We start from the raw sequence: 17,636 nt of genomic DNA, 5'->3' as shown, positions 1-17,636 counted from the left end.
CTCAGTGAGCCTTTACCCTTAGCCCTGTATGAAACCGTCATCCCATCACGATCTCTTACCACTTTCTATCTCATTTATTTAGTGAGCGGGTGTGTGTTTTCTGCCATTAGAACGTCAGCTCCCTGAAAGCAAAGAGCTTGTTCACGAAGAGGAATATGTAGGCTCCATCCCCAATCCCTAGAACAGAGCCTGACACAGGGTAGCCCCTCAGTAACATTTGTTGAACATGTGAATGACAGAGTCAGTCAACCAACACCAGAGAAGTTGTTTCATCTCCCTGAGCATTGGTCATGTCATCAATAGGATAAGAACAGTATCCACATGACTGGATTATTATAAGGTTTAATTAAGAAATTTACAGCTTAGGGGCGCCTGGGTGACTCGGTCAGTTCAGCATCAAACTCTTGATTTCAGCTCGGGTCACGATCTTACGGTCTGTGGGATCGACCCCCATCCCAGCTCCGCGCAGAGGATGCAGAGCCTGCTTGGGATTCTCTCCCTCTTTCTGTGCCCCACTCCCCCCACCAAAATAAATAAAATAAACTTTAAAAAAAGAAATTTATAGCTTAGTGACTATTGACCAATGGTCCAGTCAATGTCTGATTATTATTTTACTATGATTTATCATCATTATTATTATTGCCATTTTACTGTTGTTATTATTTCTGTTGCTGTTACATTTATTGTAATGAAGAATGTCCACCATTTTCAACAAACTTTCATTGAGCTTTAACTATGAGTCAGGCATCTGACTAGGTCCTGGGGATTTGGCCATGAACGAGACATCACTGTTCTCATGGAGCTTACAATGTAGCATGAACACAACATGGCAAGTGACCTAGTTTAGTGGATCCCAGACTGCATGGAGAGGAAACTCGCAGAAGCAGGAAACAAGATTTCAGAACAAGTGTTAGAGGACCCTGAGTAGCAGGATAAGGTGGTTTACTTTACTTGCCAGACGATTAAGAGTCATCAAGAGCTTTTGATCAGGAGAAGAAAATGCTGAGAATTATATTTTAAGAATATTCAGTTGTCAGGAACATGTATGGTTAAGTTGCAGGAAGTTCAGTGCTAGAAACACAAAGACCAGTTTCTACCTGGTTTCCAGTTTGCTGTTGCCACTGATAAACCATGTCACTTAACTACTTTGACTTTAAGGGTTCTTAGCTGTAAACTAAATATAAGAGAGAATCTTTCAGGTCCTTTTGGTTTATCTGCCATGAAATTGTGTATTACAATTGTCCGATGCAGAAGAATGCGATCCATATTCATATGAAGCTGACTGAGAATATACGTGTCCTAAGAGTCAGGCTAGCAGTTGACACAGGTAAGCCCCTTGTGTGATGTTCAGAACATTCCAGTGATGTGATCTCGATGGTATCTGTTCAACCAAAGAGATTCAGCAACTTACTCAAGTTTTCACTTGAGCACCCAGACCAGGATTGCCATTCAGTTCTCCTAACTGGCCCCGAGTCAAGAGTTTATTCCACTAGACCCATCCTACCTGAAATCACAGAGGTGAAAAGTCAGGGGAGGACTGATGGCCTCCAGCACCACTGTGGAAATAAGCCCCGTGGACGGAGTGTGGCCAGCCGAGTCCAAGGGGTGGTGGGGCTGCCTGATGGAAGGAGAGGCAGGTGGTAGTCGCAGCCATCCCAAAGCGGCTCTGCAGGGCAAATGAGTTCTGATGTTTGTTTCTGTTTTGTTTTTAAGAAAGAAAGAGATGCACGATATGTTAAATTTGGATCCTCTTGTGTTACTAAATCAGAACTCTAAAAGGGCGGAAACCATGACTATGATATGTTTTGACCCATAAACTAAATTGAACGGTGTCGTGCACGATTTGGTGTTCAGCAAATGCTTGAGAGATTAACTGACATCACGCTCCAAGTTATATTCAAAATGTCTTCAATTCATGCAAATGAAAACTTTAAAATTACAGTCACTTTGCTTGATGCAAAGGGGATATTCTCTTTTGTCTATAAAATCCAAGCGTCCACTGGCCTTCTTTATGCTATCTTATACGTCCCGTTACAAAGAGGACATATTGTGGAAATCGATGAAGGCCTTTGAACTTTATTTTTTTTTTTAATGTTCATTTATTTATTTTGAGAGAGAGAAAGAGGGTGAGCAGGAGAAGGGCAGAGAAGGAGAGGGAGACAAAGAATACCAAGCAAGCTCCACGCTGTCAGCACAGAGCCTGCCACGGGGCTAGAGCTCATGAACCACGAGATCATGACCTGAGCCTAAATCAAGAGTCGGGCGCTTAACCGACTGAGCCACCCAGGTGCCGCAGGCCTTCGAACTTTAAGTTGCTTGTCTGAACCCCCGTCTTTATTCAGTACAAACTGTGCTAATAAATACCCTTAAATAAAGGGCACTCGGCAGGCATGGGCATCTAGACATCTCTACCTCCATACCTGCAGGGGACTTTTAGCTCTACACGACAGCTCCTTACTCCATGATTAACTCATAACGATGAGTATGGATTTGAGAAAGAATTAAGCCCTTAAAAAGATGGAAGAATATATTTATTTATTTACTTACTTACTTATTTAACCAAAATATAACTATTTTGCAAGGTCTATATAATCTTGAATAGTTGACAGTCACACTGAAGTGTTAAAATTTTCCATATCATTCAAAAGTAGGCAAATTACGGAAGAATGTTTTTTAAAGGACACATGGAAAAATTTTAGGAGGAAAAAAATGTGTGTTGTAGTAAGTTAATTACCATCATATTTAGACGATTAAAAATATGTTAAAGGGAGAAAATGGTGATTTAATAAGAACACATAGTGAGAAGATCATCTAAAAGAATGTCACATGTGCCGATCACATCCTTTTGGAATGCCCAGAATGTGTCAGGAAGCGATAATCCTGAAGTGTATGATATCCGTCTTAGGCTCAGTGGTACAGACATCCTATCCCTGTGCATGCCCAAGCCTGGCCTCTTTCAATAACAGGTGTCACCATCTTTTCAGGTTGTTCTTCTTTGCTCCCTGTGTCCTCTCAGTACCGAACACTGTTGATTTCGAAATCTTTGTAGCTGCCAAATGCATCCGCTTCACTTCATTCTTGCTCTCAGGCCCGAGCTCCCATAATTCCACCGCCATGGCCCCTCTTTTTGCTCCCCTGCACCCATCTCCCCATCCTGCCCATTCACCAAAGAGCAGCCAGAGTGAGGATCACACACAGATCTGATCAGGTCACACACCCCTCGCTCCTCCCTGCATCCCAGCCCCTCTGGGACATCCCACTGCCCTTAGGATGGAATCCATAAGGCCACAGAGCCCTGCCATCCCTGCCTCATCCCACCCCCTACTCCTTGCTCTCTGCCCCTCCCACGCTGACGTCTGTCCGTTTCATGAACGTGCTCATCTCCCTCTTGACACACCTTCTCCTGGGAACCCAAAACACATCCCTTCACCAGTTAATTCTAACTCATTCCTGGGGTCTCAGCGGCTCAGATCACCTGTTCAGCAAGTCTCTCTTGGGCCCCCCAGTCTAGCTCTGGTCTTCCAGTTACACTGTCACAGTTCAGTTGTATCTCTTCTTCACATTTATGCTTGTGGCTCTTTGTTCATCGTTTACCCTGCATTTCCAGGTAACTATGGGTGGGGCCTTGTCTGTTTGGGCTCACAAAGAAATTCCTAGCGCCCAACAGTGTATAGTTTAATGACTAAATATCAAACTTCAGATAATAAATCCACGTATTTTCTTAGCCTCGTAAACCCTGACCTTTGGATTGAGGATGAAGAAAAACACTTTCACGTACTGTCTTAACCAGTTCAAGCTAGTAGGACAAAAATACCACAGGCTGGGTGGCTTAAACAATTTATTTCTCACAGTTCTGGAGGCTGGGATATCCAGGATCAAATCACCTGCAGATTCAGTGTCTGATGAGACCTCCTACTTCTTGGTTCACACATGGCTATCTTCTCACTGTGTCCTCATGTGGCAGAAGGGGCATAGGAGCTCTCTGGGGACTCTTTTATAAGGGCACTAATCCCGTTCACGAGGGCTCCACCTCATGACCTAGTCACTTCCCAAAGGCCCCACCTCCAGATACTATCATACCAGGGGTAGGATTTCAACATATGAGTTGGGGGTTGGGCATAAACATTTAGTTCATGACTCCCATGCACGCAGATACCCCCGTAATACATTGCGATCATTATAGACGACCTAAAGGGCTCTGTGCTGCCACTGTGGGTTCCCACTGCCCCTTCCCACCACACCTCCTTCCTAACCTGCTGACTGCCTCCTGCCTTTGGTTCTGATGGACTTCAGAGCTGATGAGATTATGGATTGCTGTAAAACCCTCACTCACATTTCTTTTTTTTATTTTGTGCCCAATTTTTGAAGCTTAGGCTAAACCTCAAAGTTTGTTAACTCCAAGTAAATTGCCCAAAGGAACCCCAAAGATCAGATTTCATTTTAGGTAAAAATTATTCTGCATTCTTGTCTCTATGACTTTTATTTCTCCTTTGGTTTACTTTTTACTACCTAAACCTTAATCTGGTTTTGAGATATTTCCAAAATATCCTTTAAAAAATACATGTCAAGGTAATGAAACCAGCCAGTTACCATTTATGTTGTTACCTGGTAGGGGTGCAACTCCATCCCGTATTTTAATTGTCTTAGCATCACCTTTCATTACATTTGGAGAGTTTCTGTCTCCATGGAACACTTTCTTACTTTCTGTTTCAGATAATTTCACCAGTCGTATATGACTAAAGTGATTCTGGAAATGCTTCACTGAGAGAGTGGGATTTAGCTTATAAGCACAGCTGATATCATTAATGAATCTGTGGCTTACTGTCTCACTGGGGAAACTGGTTGGAATAGAACCAGTTCTATATCCAGACCCTTTACCGTAATCTTTGCACTGCAAAGATCATGTCTTTTTCATCATAAAATAATAACAGGAAAGTGAAAACGGATCAGCACCAATCCATCATCTTTATCAGATAAGAATGTAAAAATCCCACCCCAGCGTGTTCTAGAACGCATACTGGATGCTTACTTGATATTGCCCTCAGCATGCCTTGTTTCTCCGTTCTTACGAAAGGAAAATATTGGCCGGTAAGAACCAGCATCTTATGTCACGGTACCTTCCCTTTATCATCAGACTCCCAACCTTCGGGGCGGGGGGGGGGGAACCACAGTCTCAAAACTGAAGGTGAATTTAGGTTAAAATCATAAAATCTCAGTGAGTCCATGGAGGTGGGCCATCAAAAACACTTCGCCGTATTTCTGTTTGGAGAAATTGTGGGGTCACTTTGAAGACAGGCTCTAAGAGGGGTAAGAATTACAAACTTTGGCAAGAGACTGCCTGGTTCAGATTCCACCGACGCCACTCGTTGGAGAGGAGACGTGCACAAGTTTGTTTGTCGTTGAGTATCACGTTTTCCTCATCTATGAAACAAGGACAACAGAATTGCAGTACTTGCCTTATAGGGTGCTTACTAGCATTAACTGAGACAAGTATATATAAAGTGTCTTTTGCTCAGTTCACACTAAGTAAATGTTAGCTATTATTATTATTACAGTGGGTTTCCAGCTCTCTGTGTGGATACCAACAAGAATCTGACTCTTCTAGACTTTGATTTTCTCAACTTGAAAAAAATGGAATGTTTGTAAAACACTTTAAGACTCCCAAAAGGATTATTACTGTAAATATTAGGTAATAAGGATCCATTTAAGTACCCATCTATAACACAGTACAGAAAAGGATAATCAAAAGAGCGTGTAAAGGAGAAATAACTAGGTTCACATTTGAAATAGTAACTCTTTTGTGGAACTTGGGAAACGCAGAGGGAAAGGGTAGAGAAATCTCCAACAACTGGAGATTTCTAGCGGGGAGAAAAGAAATCTTGCGGGGAGACGGGGATACAAAAGCCCAGCTAGGATTTTGCCAAGGACCCACTGGCCCCTGAGTGTGGCCAGTTAGGAGCTAGGGTTTCACTCCTCTTTACTGGCATCAAAGTTTAGAAATTATTTTCCTTTATTTTTTTAATGTTTATATATTTTTGAGAGAGACAGAGCACAAGCAGGGGAGGGGCAGAGAGAGGAGGAGCCACAGAATTTGAAGCAGGCTCCAGGCTCTGAGCTGTCAGCACAGAACCTGCTGCGGGGCTTGAACTCAGGAACCGTGAGATCATGACCTGAGCCAAAGTCAGACACTTAACCAACTGAGCCACCCAGGTGCCCCGGAAATTATTTTGTTTCCAAAGTTTTTAACACTAAAACCTTGGGGGCCTGAGTCTGGGAAAAATTAAAATTTGGTAAAATAATAATATCCAAAAGCAGATTTCTGCCTGGCCTAGGTGACTAAATACATGGAGGCAAGGCTAAATTAATTAATGGTTCTGCAGAGATCCCTGAGTCCTTGGGCTGCATTAATTACACTAGTGTCACTGCCATTGGCCAAGGTAAGTATTGGAACAGGTGTCCTGAAACTGTAAGTCTCTGCTCTCCACCCATATTCCATGATAAAAGTCAGACATTTGCACACCGCTTGGCAAATAGGATTAGATCTCTATCTCGGGCTCTGAGAGGTTCCTCCCTTCCTTCTTGCTTATGTCCTCAAGGGAACACCAGTGTGGAAGGTCTCACTTGCTAAGGCTGGTGAACCCCAAAGGACCCTGAGCCTTGCCTTGCAGACTGGGTGAGTCTCAAAAAGAGCCTGGGCCAACTTTTCTGGTTTATTTTACCCAGAATTGATTTATCCATGGTCATGCCTCATTATCCTCATTGAAATACTGAAGGAACAATAACAAAAACCTCCCCGTCCATGGAGTCCATGGAGATCAGTGACAGCTTTTAAGCAAGCAGTGCCATCCATTCTTCACCCCCTCCGTGGAATTCACAAAGGGATGACTTCCGAGTTGAGATTCTCAACCTGGTCCCTTACTGTTGAAAGTCAGGGGCCACAAAAGGCTGACTTCTCAGCCCCCACACTCCTCCTCCTCCCCACTGCCATGTAATTAGTTGTTCCCACCTGAAAGAACCCCAGGGAATTCTTTTCCATAATGTCAGCGCGAATTGCATTAAGGATACTCAGGTAGCAGAGTGATTTGGGGATTTCTTTTCCTCTTTCTGACTTGACTCCTGAATAGAAGTATCTGTCCCCCAGTCAAGGAATTAGGTGACCTGACATGACACAGCTGACCCGCTCACACTTAGAGATCAGAATTTTCAGAAGAGGAAAGAGAATTCTCCTTCATCCGGGGCAAACCATAGAGGGGATTCTCTGTTCTCCGACCCTGCCCGCCTTCCCTCTGCCCCAGGAATCTGAGCTGAAATCCCCCCCTCCTCACCCCATGGCAAGTTGTAGTTCTCTTAGCACATTAGAAGTTATAACTCAGTCCAGGGGTGCCTGGGTTAAGCGTCTGACTCCAGCTCAGGTCACGATCTCCCAGTTGATGAGGTCAAGCCTCACATGGGGCTCTGTGCTGACAGCTCAGAGCCTAGAGCTTGCTTCGGATTCTATGTCTCCCTCTCTCTCTGCCTCTCCCCCCACTCCTCAAAAATAAATAAACATTAAAAAACATTTTTGTAAAGAAGTTATAATTCAGTCTAGGCTGAATTATATACCTTGTATAAAGTAATTTAAAACTAATTCTTCTAGGCTATAAAGCCAGGCACTGCAAATTTGTCCTGCAGGAGAGAGCTGAGAAGGGCAGAAACTGGCATAGCGCATGTGAAGGGGCAGACATAGGGCTTAGCTTGATGGACCAGAAGTGAAGTCCTCCCTCGTGTCTGCACTGCTCCTGGGAGTGGGTGAGGCAGGGTGAGACAGTTGTCACTCCTACGTCACATTTCCACCAACTTGGGCCTTCACCAAGAGTCAGTATTCATAAAGCTGCTGCATTCCCAGGGGCAGGGACAGGAGTTGACAGGGCAGATGCTACTGGCCCCAGCTCTCTGCTCTCTGGTTTTTTTTGGCCTCTTTCGGGGCCCTGAGGGCCGGTGCCTCACCCCCCCCCCCCAGCCCAGCATCTCATCTCCCAACCCCTTTGAGAAACTGATGTTCCTGGGAGCCGTGTTCCCAGAGTGTGGTCCCTACTCTGGGTGGATAGCATGCAAGGCGGCGAACCCTTTTTGTCCTAATAAAGACTGGTTTTTGTCTTCATGTGAATTTGAGAAAAGAATAAAACAGCATGTTGAATTCTTGACTCCATAGCTATTACTGTTTAGGGTGAAGCTATCTATATAGTAAGTATCTAAAGAAAAATAATGACTTAAAGACGTCTGTTCAGAAAATTATAGCATAGGTTGGTGTGGACAGGACAGAAATCATGAGAGCGGTATGGAGATGTTTGATTTTTGGAAACACGGCTGTGAAGTAGAGGCCAGGGTCTTATCCCTATCTGTTGTCTCAGCTATCGTCCTTTAAGGCTTCACTTGGGATGAGTCCCAGAATTAGAGAATTTAAAAGAATGCAAACCAGAAATCAAAAGGTATCTCGTCCCAGCTCTGCAACTGATGGAGTCTGATCTCAACCAAATCCCTTAATTTCTATCACCTTCCATTCTGTAAAATAAAGAGGTTAGATTCAGTGAACCTTCTTAGAATTTCCGTTGAATGGTAAAATTGCATTTTTCCTTTGGTCATGACCTCACTGGAAGCAAACCCTGAATTTGAGATCTGCGGTCATTTCTAAAATACCCAGGTTGGCTCACATCTCCTATGGAACCAAAGTTCCTTACTGGCTTTAGAGTTTTATGGGTAGAAGGTGCCCAGAGCCCGTGAGACCTTTGTGTTGCACTTCGTGATGGACAAAGCATTTGAAATGAACGATTTAATTTGTAGAGAGGCGCTGAGAGGCAGGGTGTGTTTCATCAAAGTTTGACACATCGTAAACAATAAACAGCAGCTGTGTGAATGATTGAAAGAATCCTCGGTTTACAAATAGAGACAGAGACACAAATGAGGTCATGAACACAGACAGGGAGGGGTAAAGTGGCTTGCCCACGGTTACTCAGCCCGTGGGTGCATCTATAAGGCAGGTCTGTATGCTGGGTCTTCTGATGACAGAAACTAGAAGAGCATAGGTTTGGGGGATGCAGCTTTAAAGTTTGAATCCCGTTCCTTCCCACTAACTAGTGGAGCAGGTTTTTGGTAACTTCTTTTGGAGCCTCTAGTTCCTAACCACCAAAGTGGAGATACTCCCCCGCTGTGCCCAGCTCAGGGCCTGGCACAGGGTAGCCACGGTAAATGATGGCAGCTATGACTTTGGTTTCCTTTCTGTTGTTATTACTGTTCTTAGCATAATACTACAGATGTCCCCTGAGAACGGTTGCCGCGCCAAGACTGAACTCAGAGCAGTCCTGGAGGAGACTCTGTAATAGAGTTCAGACGGAGGGCTCACCCACGTTTCAGGAGGGCGTTCTCATTCCCCAGGGCTCCTTTAGTCTAGGGAGTGCCGAGTGAGAGGAATGCCCCCTGCCGTTGACTGGAGGCTGCAAAACCGGCCATGGGCAAAGGGGCTGGGGAGCACTGTTTGCTGTTCGTAGAAACCCAAGCTAGATCACATTACAAGTGTCGAAGAAGAGATGGGATCAGGGGACCTGAACACATAGCCCAAAGAAATTCCTGGTGGGAAAGAGTCTTTTTCATTTGCGTTGGGAAAGACTGTCAATGTTAAGTGAAATGGAGAATTTTTACATGTTGTTTGTTTGCTTGTTTGTTTAGAGAGCACAAGCAGGGGAGGGGCAGAGAGAGAGGGAGAGAGAATCCCAAGCAGGCTCTGCCCAGTCAGCACGGAGCCCAGTGCAGGGCTTGAACTCATGGCAGGGCATGAGATCATGACCTGAGACAAAATCAAGAGTCAGACACTTCACCAACGGAGCCACCCTGGTGCCCCACAATGACAAAACCTTAAAACCATGATAACCAGGGACCGTGCCCACTTGTATTCATTGCAAACCTGTGCTCCCTGCATCCTTGAAGTACAGCTGATGTGCTCACATGAAAGGGAACTGAGGAAGAGGAAATAAGCATTTGCCTGATACTGACATTTCCAATAAACATCTTTGAAGAGATTAGTATTTCCAGTATACATCTTTATATGCTACCCGAGTAGGTAAAATATTTAGATGAAAGTGAAACCAGGCCCCAAACCAGGTCTTCTGATTACCAGAAGAAGAAAAAGATAGGTATTCCAGATCCTGCCCCGAAATTTGAATCCCACATCTGCCCATTAAGCAATTCTGCTCATTAACTAGCATTCAAATAAGAGTAGAAATGTGAAATAAAAGATGCCAGTTGTGGTCATATTTGACTAAATTTGATAAAGTTTACCCCCCCGCCATTCTGAAGAAATGAGTAAGCAATAATTTAATGACTTAAAGGTTTGGGGGCATGGGGCATGGGGGAGCAGGGCTAACTTACGGAGGCAAATTTAGGTTTTGCTAATTAAAAACATTTCTGTAGCATATTCGCGTGCAAGCTGTATGCCTTATAAGGGAGCTCCATATTTGCATCATAGCTGCTAATAAAGTCCAATTTTAAAAACAGCTACGCTTTCAGAAGCAATTGTATATTTTATGAATTTCTTACTTTGGGCCTAGACAAATAAAGAAATGTATTTGGTATCTCTGGCTTTAAGGGATTTTCAGTCTAGAGAGAGCAGAAAGAACGTGCTCACATAAAACCATTAGTATAATACCGTATCTCGTCTTTATCTTGTGTGTGTGTGCATAACTACCCATAACCACACGTGTCAGTATTAGCTATATACTAGAATAAGTTTATTAAATGGTGCCATGCTGGGAGCGCTTGGGTGGCTCAGTCGGTGAAGCGTCCAACTCTTGATTTCGGTTCAGGTCATGATCTCACGGTTTGTGGGTTCGAGCCCCGCGTTGGGCTCTGCACTGACAGTGTGGAACTTGCTTGGGATTCTCTCTCTCTCCCTCTCGCTCTGTTCCTCCCCCACTTGTGCTCTCTCTTTCTCTCAAAATAAATAAATAAACTTTAAAAAATGGTGCCATGCTAAGTAAAAGGGCAAATATCTAGAAAAAGAGGGCTCAAGATGAACAGACGTCATTGGGATGAGTTCTAAGAGAAGACTGGATTTATGAGAAGGTTATTGCAAATCATCCCTCTGCCCAAAATGCTTCCATGGTCCCCATTCCCCATACTGTCACGGTGTCCCCAAACACCATGTCTGACTTTGAGAATACTCCATGATTTGGTCCCAAATACCAACCATTTCATGATCCCTATTAATTTCCATTATATCCTTTTATGTAGAGTGTGACTTTGGTTTTGTCACCACTGTAAATTGGGTGACCTTGGGTAAGTTACTCAGTGAATCCCTCAGTACTTAGGACTCCTGAACCCTAAAGTCAAGGGGCTGGGCTCTGCAAAGATCGCAACAGTCCCCTTCATTTGTGCTGATTTACAAAGCGCCCCCATCTCAATATTCCTATGAAATGGAGAGGACAAGGAATGTGCCATTTTTTACTTAAGGACACCAGTTGAGGTGCTTCTGTCTCCAGACTCAGTGCTAAATGTTCAGCCTAGAAATGTTAGGTGTCTATTCTCCCTCTACCTGGCCCCAGACTCAAACCTTCATCGCTGTCTATTCGAGTCCTTTCCATCCTTCAAAGAACAGCCTCATTCCCATGTCTCCCCAAGGTTCCAACTTTTATAGACATCCCCAATTTAGAGTCAGAAATACAGACTTCGGTACCATACACCTCCCCCCATAACTACCTACCTGCCTATCCATCCAATCCTATGCTTCCCAGTATGGTTCCCGAGCCTGACACATGTCTCTGCAACTGGGAAGTGAAACCTCACAGCCTTGCCTGTTGCTTCTCCACACCCGGCAACTGCCTTAGCTCAGAGGAACCCATGCAGCTCATTCAAGAGAAACTCATGGGATTGATTTGGGATCAGAGTGAGATAAGCTTAGCTTCCCCTGTTGTGGGACAGAGTGAACGGGGGGGGGGGGGGGGGAACAGAAGTGAAATCCAAGCAGAATTCAAGGTCCAAAGTCCAAGTGACCTTCAGTAATGGTAAAATTAGGACCCACTGGGGTGAGAGTATCCAAAAACTGAGATTTTCTTTTTCCCTTCTCTCCCCCATAGCACATCCTACACACACAGGCGCGCCCACACACACACACACACACACACCAGCGTGAATTGCAGTTGTCAGCTACCCCTGGTGACTTGGTATGCTGCGGTGAATAGCACTGGGCAGTGATCTTGGCGATTCTTCTGGACCCCGACACATGCTGGAAACCAAGGACATGGCCTTATTAGGTCGCTGTTCTGTGACTATTGTCTGCTTCTAACTAGTCCTGCCTACAAGTATTCTGAATTGCAGAGCTTTGACCAACTTCACCAGTACCTACAGGAGGACGCAAAACGCCACCCAGCCGTGAGTTAGGACCTGGTTCCCGGACAGCGACAGCGGGCAGAGGAGTTGCCAGGGCCACCAGTTAACCCCCAGGTGGACTCACACTTAACTGCTGCAGCCCGGGGTGTCAGGAGAGCCCAGCCCCAAGCAACATGGACTCCGCAACCTGTGCTGGGGTCCCAGCAATTCTAATGATCAACTCTGTGCCTCCCACCCTTAGTTTCTCTGTGCCTTGGTTTCCCCATCTGTAAGAAGAAAATAATGAGAGCACCTGCCTTACGAAGTTCTCACGAGAATGACATGAATTCGAGTAAGTGAAGCTCTTAGAACAGTGCCCGGCCCAGAGCCAATAACAAGTGTCAGTCACGATCATTTTTAGTGTTGTTTATTACTGTTATCGCTGTTGTTGGGAGGATAGAGGTGTGATAGGAGACTATTGCTGGAGGAACTTTTCCTAGTATAATCGGGCACACACGGAGGTCTTGAACTGCAGCCTCTCCCCCACTCGCTACCCACGCCCCTCCTCCAGCACATGCGCAGACACCTGTGTTTATAGAGGAAGAATTCCTTTGAGAAAAGATGTTCCTTTCCTCTGGTGACCCTGACTGGAGAGGCCGCCACACTCTGAAGTGGTCACCTGCTCCTCTTCTCCATGTCTTACCTACCCTCTGGACGAGGAAAAGGAAAGAAAAGAGCAAGAATATTGAAAAACAGCCAAAGGTCTGTTACAGACTTCTCAAAATAGATCAGACGTGCACACACATACCCAGGAAGTTGGTCAAAATACTTACGACTGCAGTCTAAATAAGCCGGTTGTTGCATTTCCAAGGAAAACATTGTTCAGGAGTCGCCTGCGGACAGCTCACCTTCGTCACCCAGGAGCTGCCCGTTGTCACCTCCTGCGCTCTCAGAGCGATGGCAGCTCCTTTAAAGAGCCTGGGAGGCTCTTCGAGAGGTTGTTCGGGTTTGCCCTGCCATATCCTAATATTCCCATCCTCCAGAGGATTGACAAGTATCCTGCTGAATATTTCATATGAAACATTTCTTCCACGTTTAAAGTGGGGAAAAGAGAAAATCCTTCAACCAGAAAAGTCCCCAGAGGAACATTTAAGACAGGTGGGCCTCTTTAGGTCAAGTGGGGCGAGGGGTTAGTTGGGATAGGAGCGGAGTCCCTTCAGAGTACGAAGACTTCTATGTCCGTGAAGGACCAGTAGGAGTGTGATCAAGAAAGGGACATGCCTGTTGCGTGAGTATCAGGTGTGAGGAGAAAGACCCCTTAAAATGATGCCATAGTTTATTCCAGGACAGCACAGGGCACAGAACAGACTCAAAGCAGGGCAAGTGATGACCTCCAGAACAGCCTGCCTCCTGGAGTGCCAGGTATGACCAGGAGCATAGCCTTCTGGGAGCTTGCCCTGCCTACTTCAAGGATGTCATCTGACTCTGTTTGGATGGCTGTTCCCCAAATAACTCCTCCAGCTCCGTCCTCCGTGGGCACTCACGAGCTCATGATGCAGGGGTTGGACCATGGCTATAGAGTCATTCGTGTAGATAATCAGGTAAGACCTGGGGCAGGGGATTCCAAGATGGGTAGACGGAAAACCTGCTGCTTGGGAACTTTCTCAGCACAGTGATGGGGCTCCAACACTGCCAGTTCTCTCTCTCTTTTTTGCCAACATTACATTTCGTCATTCAGCATTAAATAAATGAGTCAAGTACCCACTGTGGACTAGAGACTGCATCTGGGGTTGAGAGGGCAGGAAGAAGAGGAAGAGATGAATATGGTTAGAACCTGCCTGGGGAAGCTTATAAACGCAACACACAGCATTTGAAAGAAGCGGACACGAAGAGTTGAGAACCCACAGTAACGTGGTAATTCGTGTGGGGGTGTCAAGAAAGCCGCTCGGAAGGGTTGATACTTAGGTCGTGAGGAAAGAGAAGGAGCTGGCCAAGCTAAGAGAAGGGCCAGTGGACATAACGTGTGTATTGGTGATTACAAATACAAAGCGTGCGATGAAATAGTCCGGGTTCAGATGTTAGTGTAACCATTTATCAGACTGTAAGATCTGAACCAGGCTCTTCATTTCCCTGAGCCCTAACTTTCTCATCCATAAAGTGGGGATAATTCTACTCATCTCCTAAAGAGACTTAAGTGACCTGATGGCCGTAAGGCTCTGGGCACGTACTGGCCCAAAGTAACCTGCGTGCAGAGACAACTACAGTTGTCCTTTAGCTTGTTTATTTTTGTTCTGAGTTGTTGTGAAAGTGGCAAAATGGCACCCTGAGAAATCCCAGCCTCCAGAGAGGCCCAGTTTTCAAGGAGGCTTTGCGTGGATCTTCAGCAACCCTCCGGTCAGGCCGAACATGTTGGCATAGTGGAATGTGCTAGCACAGTGGAATATTCTTGCGTCTCAGCTTGTAAAATATACAGATAAGTTTCCTCCAATTCTCTCTAATTCCTTCTGGCTCCAGGGCTTTTCAGCATGAGTCACACCCAGTCGGTAACTGGCAAACCCCAGTAAGGAGGAAGTGAAATGCCAGCCTCCTCCCCATCCCCCACTCACAGCACCCTGCCCACAAGTGTCCATACCTTCCTCACAGGGCAAAGCCTTCCCTGGCCGGCCACACCTTCCTCCTTTTCTCTCTCCCTGCCCCTCCTTGAAAAAAGAGTAAGTAGGAGGAGAAGGGAAATTCCAGTTTGGTTTAAACAGAACTCTGGGGGAAGTGACATTTGTTTTCACCAGGAGGAAATCAAGCCTTTTCAGTTACCATAAAAGTTGTGCTAATGTTGGCTCAGCAACCCGTTATGCTGGAACCACGATGCCCCCGAGGTGCAGAACTTCCCAGGATGAGGTTCCCCGCTGCTTCGGAAGGTAGCTGCTGTGGGGGGCAGAGCAGGCTTGCCACACAAGACCTCCTAGGCTCGGGGCCTGATAGAGATCGACTTCCAGAGGACCCTTGCTCCCTTGGCTGGCACCCTGTGAGGAGAGCCAGCGGGTGGCGGAATAGTTCATAAGTGGTCCAGATATTGAAGTACGACCTATTCTACCTCATGTGGAGCAGGACCAACCCTCAGAAGGGCCCCTTTGCCCAGCTGCCCTCAAGAGCCCAGCAGGGGGAAAATCACCTGCTAATCCCAGCTCTGGTTGCAGGGGCTGCCCTCTTGTGAACAAGGTAGGATGACCTTGAGAGCCCCATTTGAGGATCAGGGCTTCGAGAGCTAGACAGCCAGCAGCCACTTAGAGGGGCAGCGGGTCACTCTATCGCTTGCCATTTTTTTGAGAACGGCACTTGACTTGGGGAACTGCCTGATTTATCTCTGGAGAGAGGCGATACATAAATATATCCAGTAAATCACGGATTTGGAGGAGATCCAACTGCCTAGGGTTAGGAAAGAAACTCTGAAAAAGGTCAAACCTACAGTTTCCTGCATTAAACTCTGCGGGAGCAAGAAAGAGTCGTCTCAGAGAGAAATCAACTCTATTTTGTCTCTTTTCCCATTTTTTTGAAAGGGGCAAATTAAATTTAAAGGTCAGTGTTTCAACTGCTCCTAATTGCAACCACTGTATCTCTGTGAGTCTTGAAAGGCCCCCAGCACCTTACCTTGCAGTCATAATCCTCATTTCACAAGCTCTTTTAAAAGAGCTGTTAAGAGGCTTCCGTGAACTTTGAATTGTTCTAATTTCAGCACAGTTTGGAGGCCGCAAAGCCAAGTGCAGCCTTTCAGAGGAGGAGTGGAAGTTTTCCATAAGGGGATCTGACCTTGAACTCTCTCCACTCGATCCGATCTGTACATTGGACCATTCCGTGCCACAGTTCTATCTTTACAGTAGTAACAAGGGGAAAAGGATTAACCTGATAATTGTACTAAGCTGGCTCTGAAGGATTCCAGGAGCAAGGAGGTAGGCATGTGAGCGTCCACACGTGTGGCAACTCTGAAACGGTGGAATGTGGTCAGTCTGTGTAGACACGTCAAGCTCTGGTCTTAGCCTCAGGGTTAGCAGCGGACCTCCTTGGCTCCCTTTGAGAGACATAACCAGCAGCGCGTGGAAGTTTGATGTAGCCTTCTTTCACCCAGAGCTTTTGGGGAGTTAATAAAGAGTTAATAAGTAAGTAGACTGATTTGCTTCTTAGCTCTGCTCTAATTCCTTTGGTGGAAAGGTCTAATAAGAACAATATACAAAAGGCATTCATAAGAGAGGGAAAGGAATAAAAGGAGAAATGGCAAAATAACCTACAAACGGTAAATCTCCAAAAGCGTGGGGCAGATCCATCACCTTTGAGGTCCAGTATACGACAGATGGGCACCGGTGCAGGACGGTACGCTTTGGATAAGACTTGGGCTTGGCGCGCATGGCTCCTCATTTAATCCCTCCTCAAGTTGTGTGGGGGGTGGAGCAGCTCTTCTCTCTCGGTTGCTGCAGGTGATGGGCATGCCAAGTCGGTGTTACCTAAATAACCCGTGCTACATACGCAGCTAACCGCGATGGGGCCACATTTGGATCTACATATTCGGACTCCCGATCCCTGATGCTGTTTCCGGTGTGACGAAGGGCCCCATGCGTTGGTTGCAGTGGTAAATAGTTTCTCAGTGGACTGATGGGATCCCTAACACCAGCTTTAGCATCGAAAAAAAGTCACTTTAATTATTAGGGGACAAGAGCCCAATTGATTCTTGGCATTTCCCAGGTGAAACAAAACTGAAGTATATACATCACAATCCAAAGCTCACACAAAAAGAACATTGTGCTCCAAAGTCGTAATACTTGGAAGCAGTGTGGCTATTCTCATAAGGCTACGTGCTCAAAGGGTTTTTTAGCTGCTCATTAATAGTTGCCTTTGGAGCCAGATTTCAAACTACACAATGAAACGTTCATGTTACTTTATAATTACATCTGGTTATTTCTATACACAGAAAGTGGTGTTACCTATCAGACTTGACCTTATTTTTACACCAAACTTGACTTTACTCTCCACAAAACCGAATTCACCTTTCAAGGATGAAAGTTCGACACACTTTCCAAGAAGGAGTTTTAAAACATGATCTGATGGCATCGTTAAAATGAGCCCTTCTCCTACCAAGGTGATCCTTTTGAAGCAGACACTACTGATCCGGCTGTGTGGGTCTGGCTTATTTAAAAACCAACCACATTACTTTGTAGTGACCCTTGAATAAAACACCCTAAGCCTCCCAAGATTTCACAAGGGATAGAAAGAGGAGCCCGAGTGTATAGAAGAAGGAAACAGGGGGTCAGGAG

General features: G+C 45.6%; 1 protein-coding gene across 2 annotated transcripts in view; it reads left to right on the top strand.

Annotated features, from left to right (window-relative positions):
• The window catches only part of PARM1 (prostate androgen-regulated mucin-like protein 1), a 112,536-nt gene that overhangs the window by 77,040 nt on the left and 17,860 nt on the right, over positions 1 to 17,636 (top strand). The window contains exon 5 of one of the 2 annotated variants that reach the window (XM_023253043.2): positions 415 to 548. The exons of the other annotated variant lie outside the window; for it this stretch is intronic. Coding sequence (XP_023108811.2) covers positions 415 to 533 — 119 coding nt within the window. The 3' untranslated portion in view covers positions 534 to 548. Of the gene's footprint in view, positions 1 to 414; positions 549 to 17,636 lie in introns of those variants that run through there. 2 annotated transcript variants of the gene reach the window in all.

This window comes from Felis catus, chromosome B1, assembly GCF_018350175.1.
Source record: "Felis catus isolate Fca126 chromosome B1, F.catus_Fca126_mat1.0, whole genome shotgun sequence".
In the NCBI taxonomy this organism is placed as follows: domain Eukaryota; kingdom Metazoa; phylum Chordata; class Mammalia; order Carnivora; family Felidae; genus Felis; species Felis catus.
The sequence above is the reverse complement of the archived record's forward strand: the minus strand, read 5'-3'. Positions and strand labels throughout refer to the sequence as shown.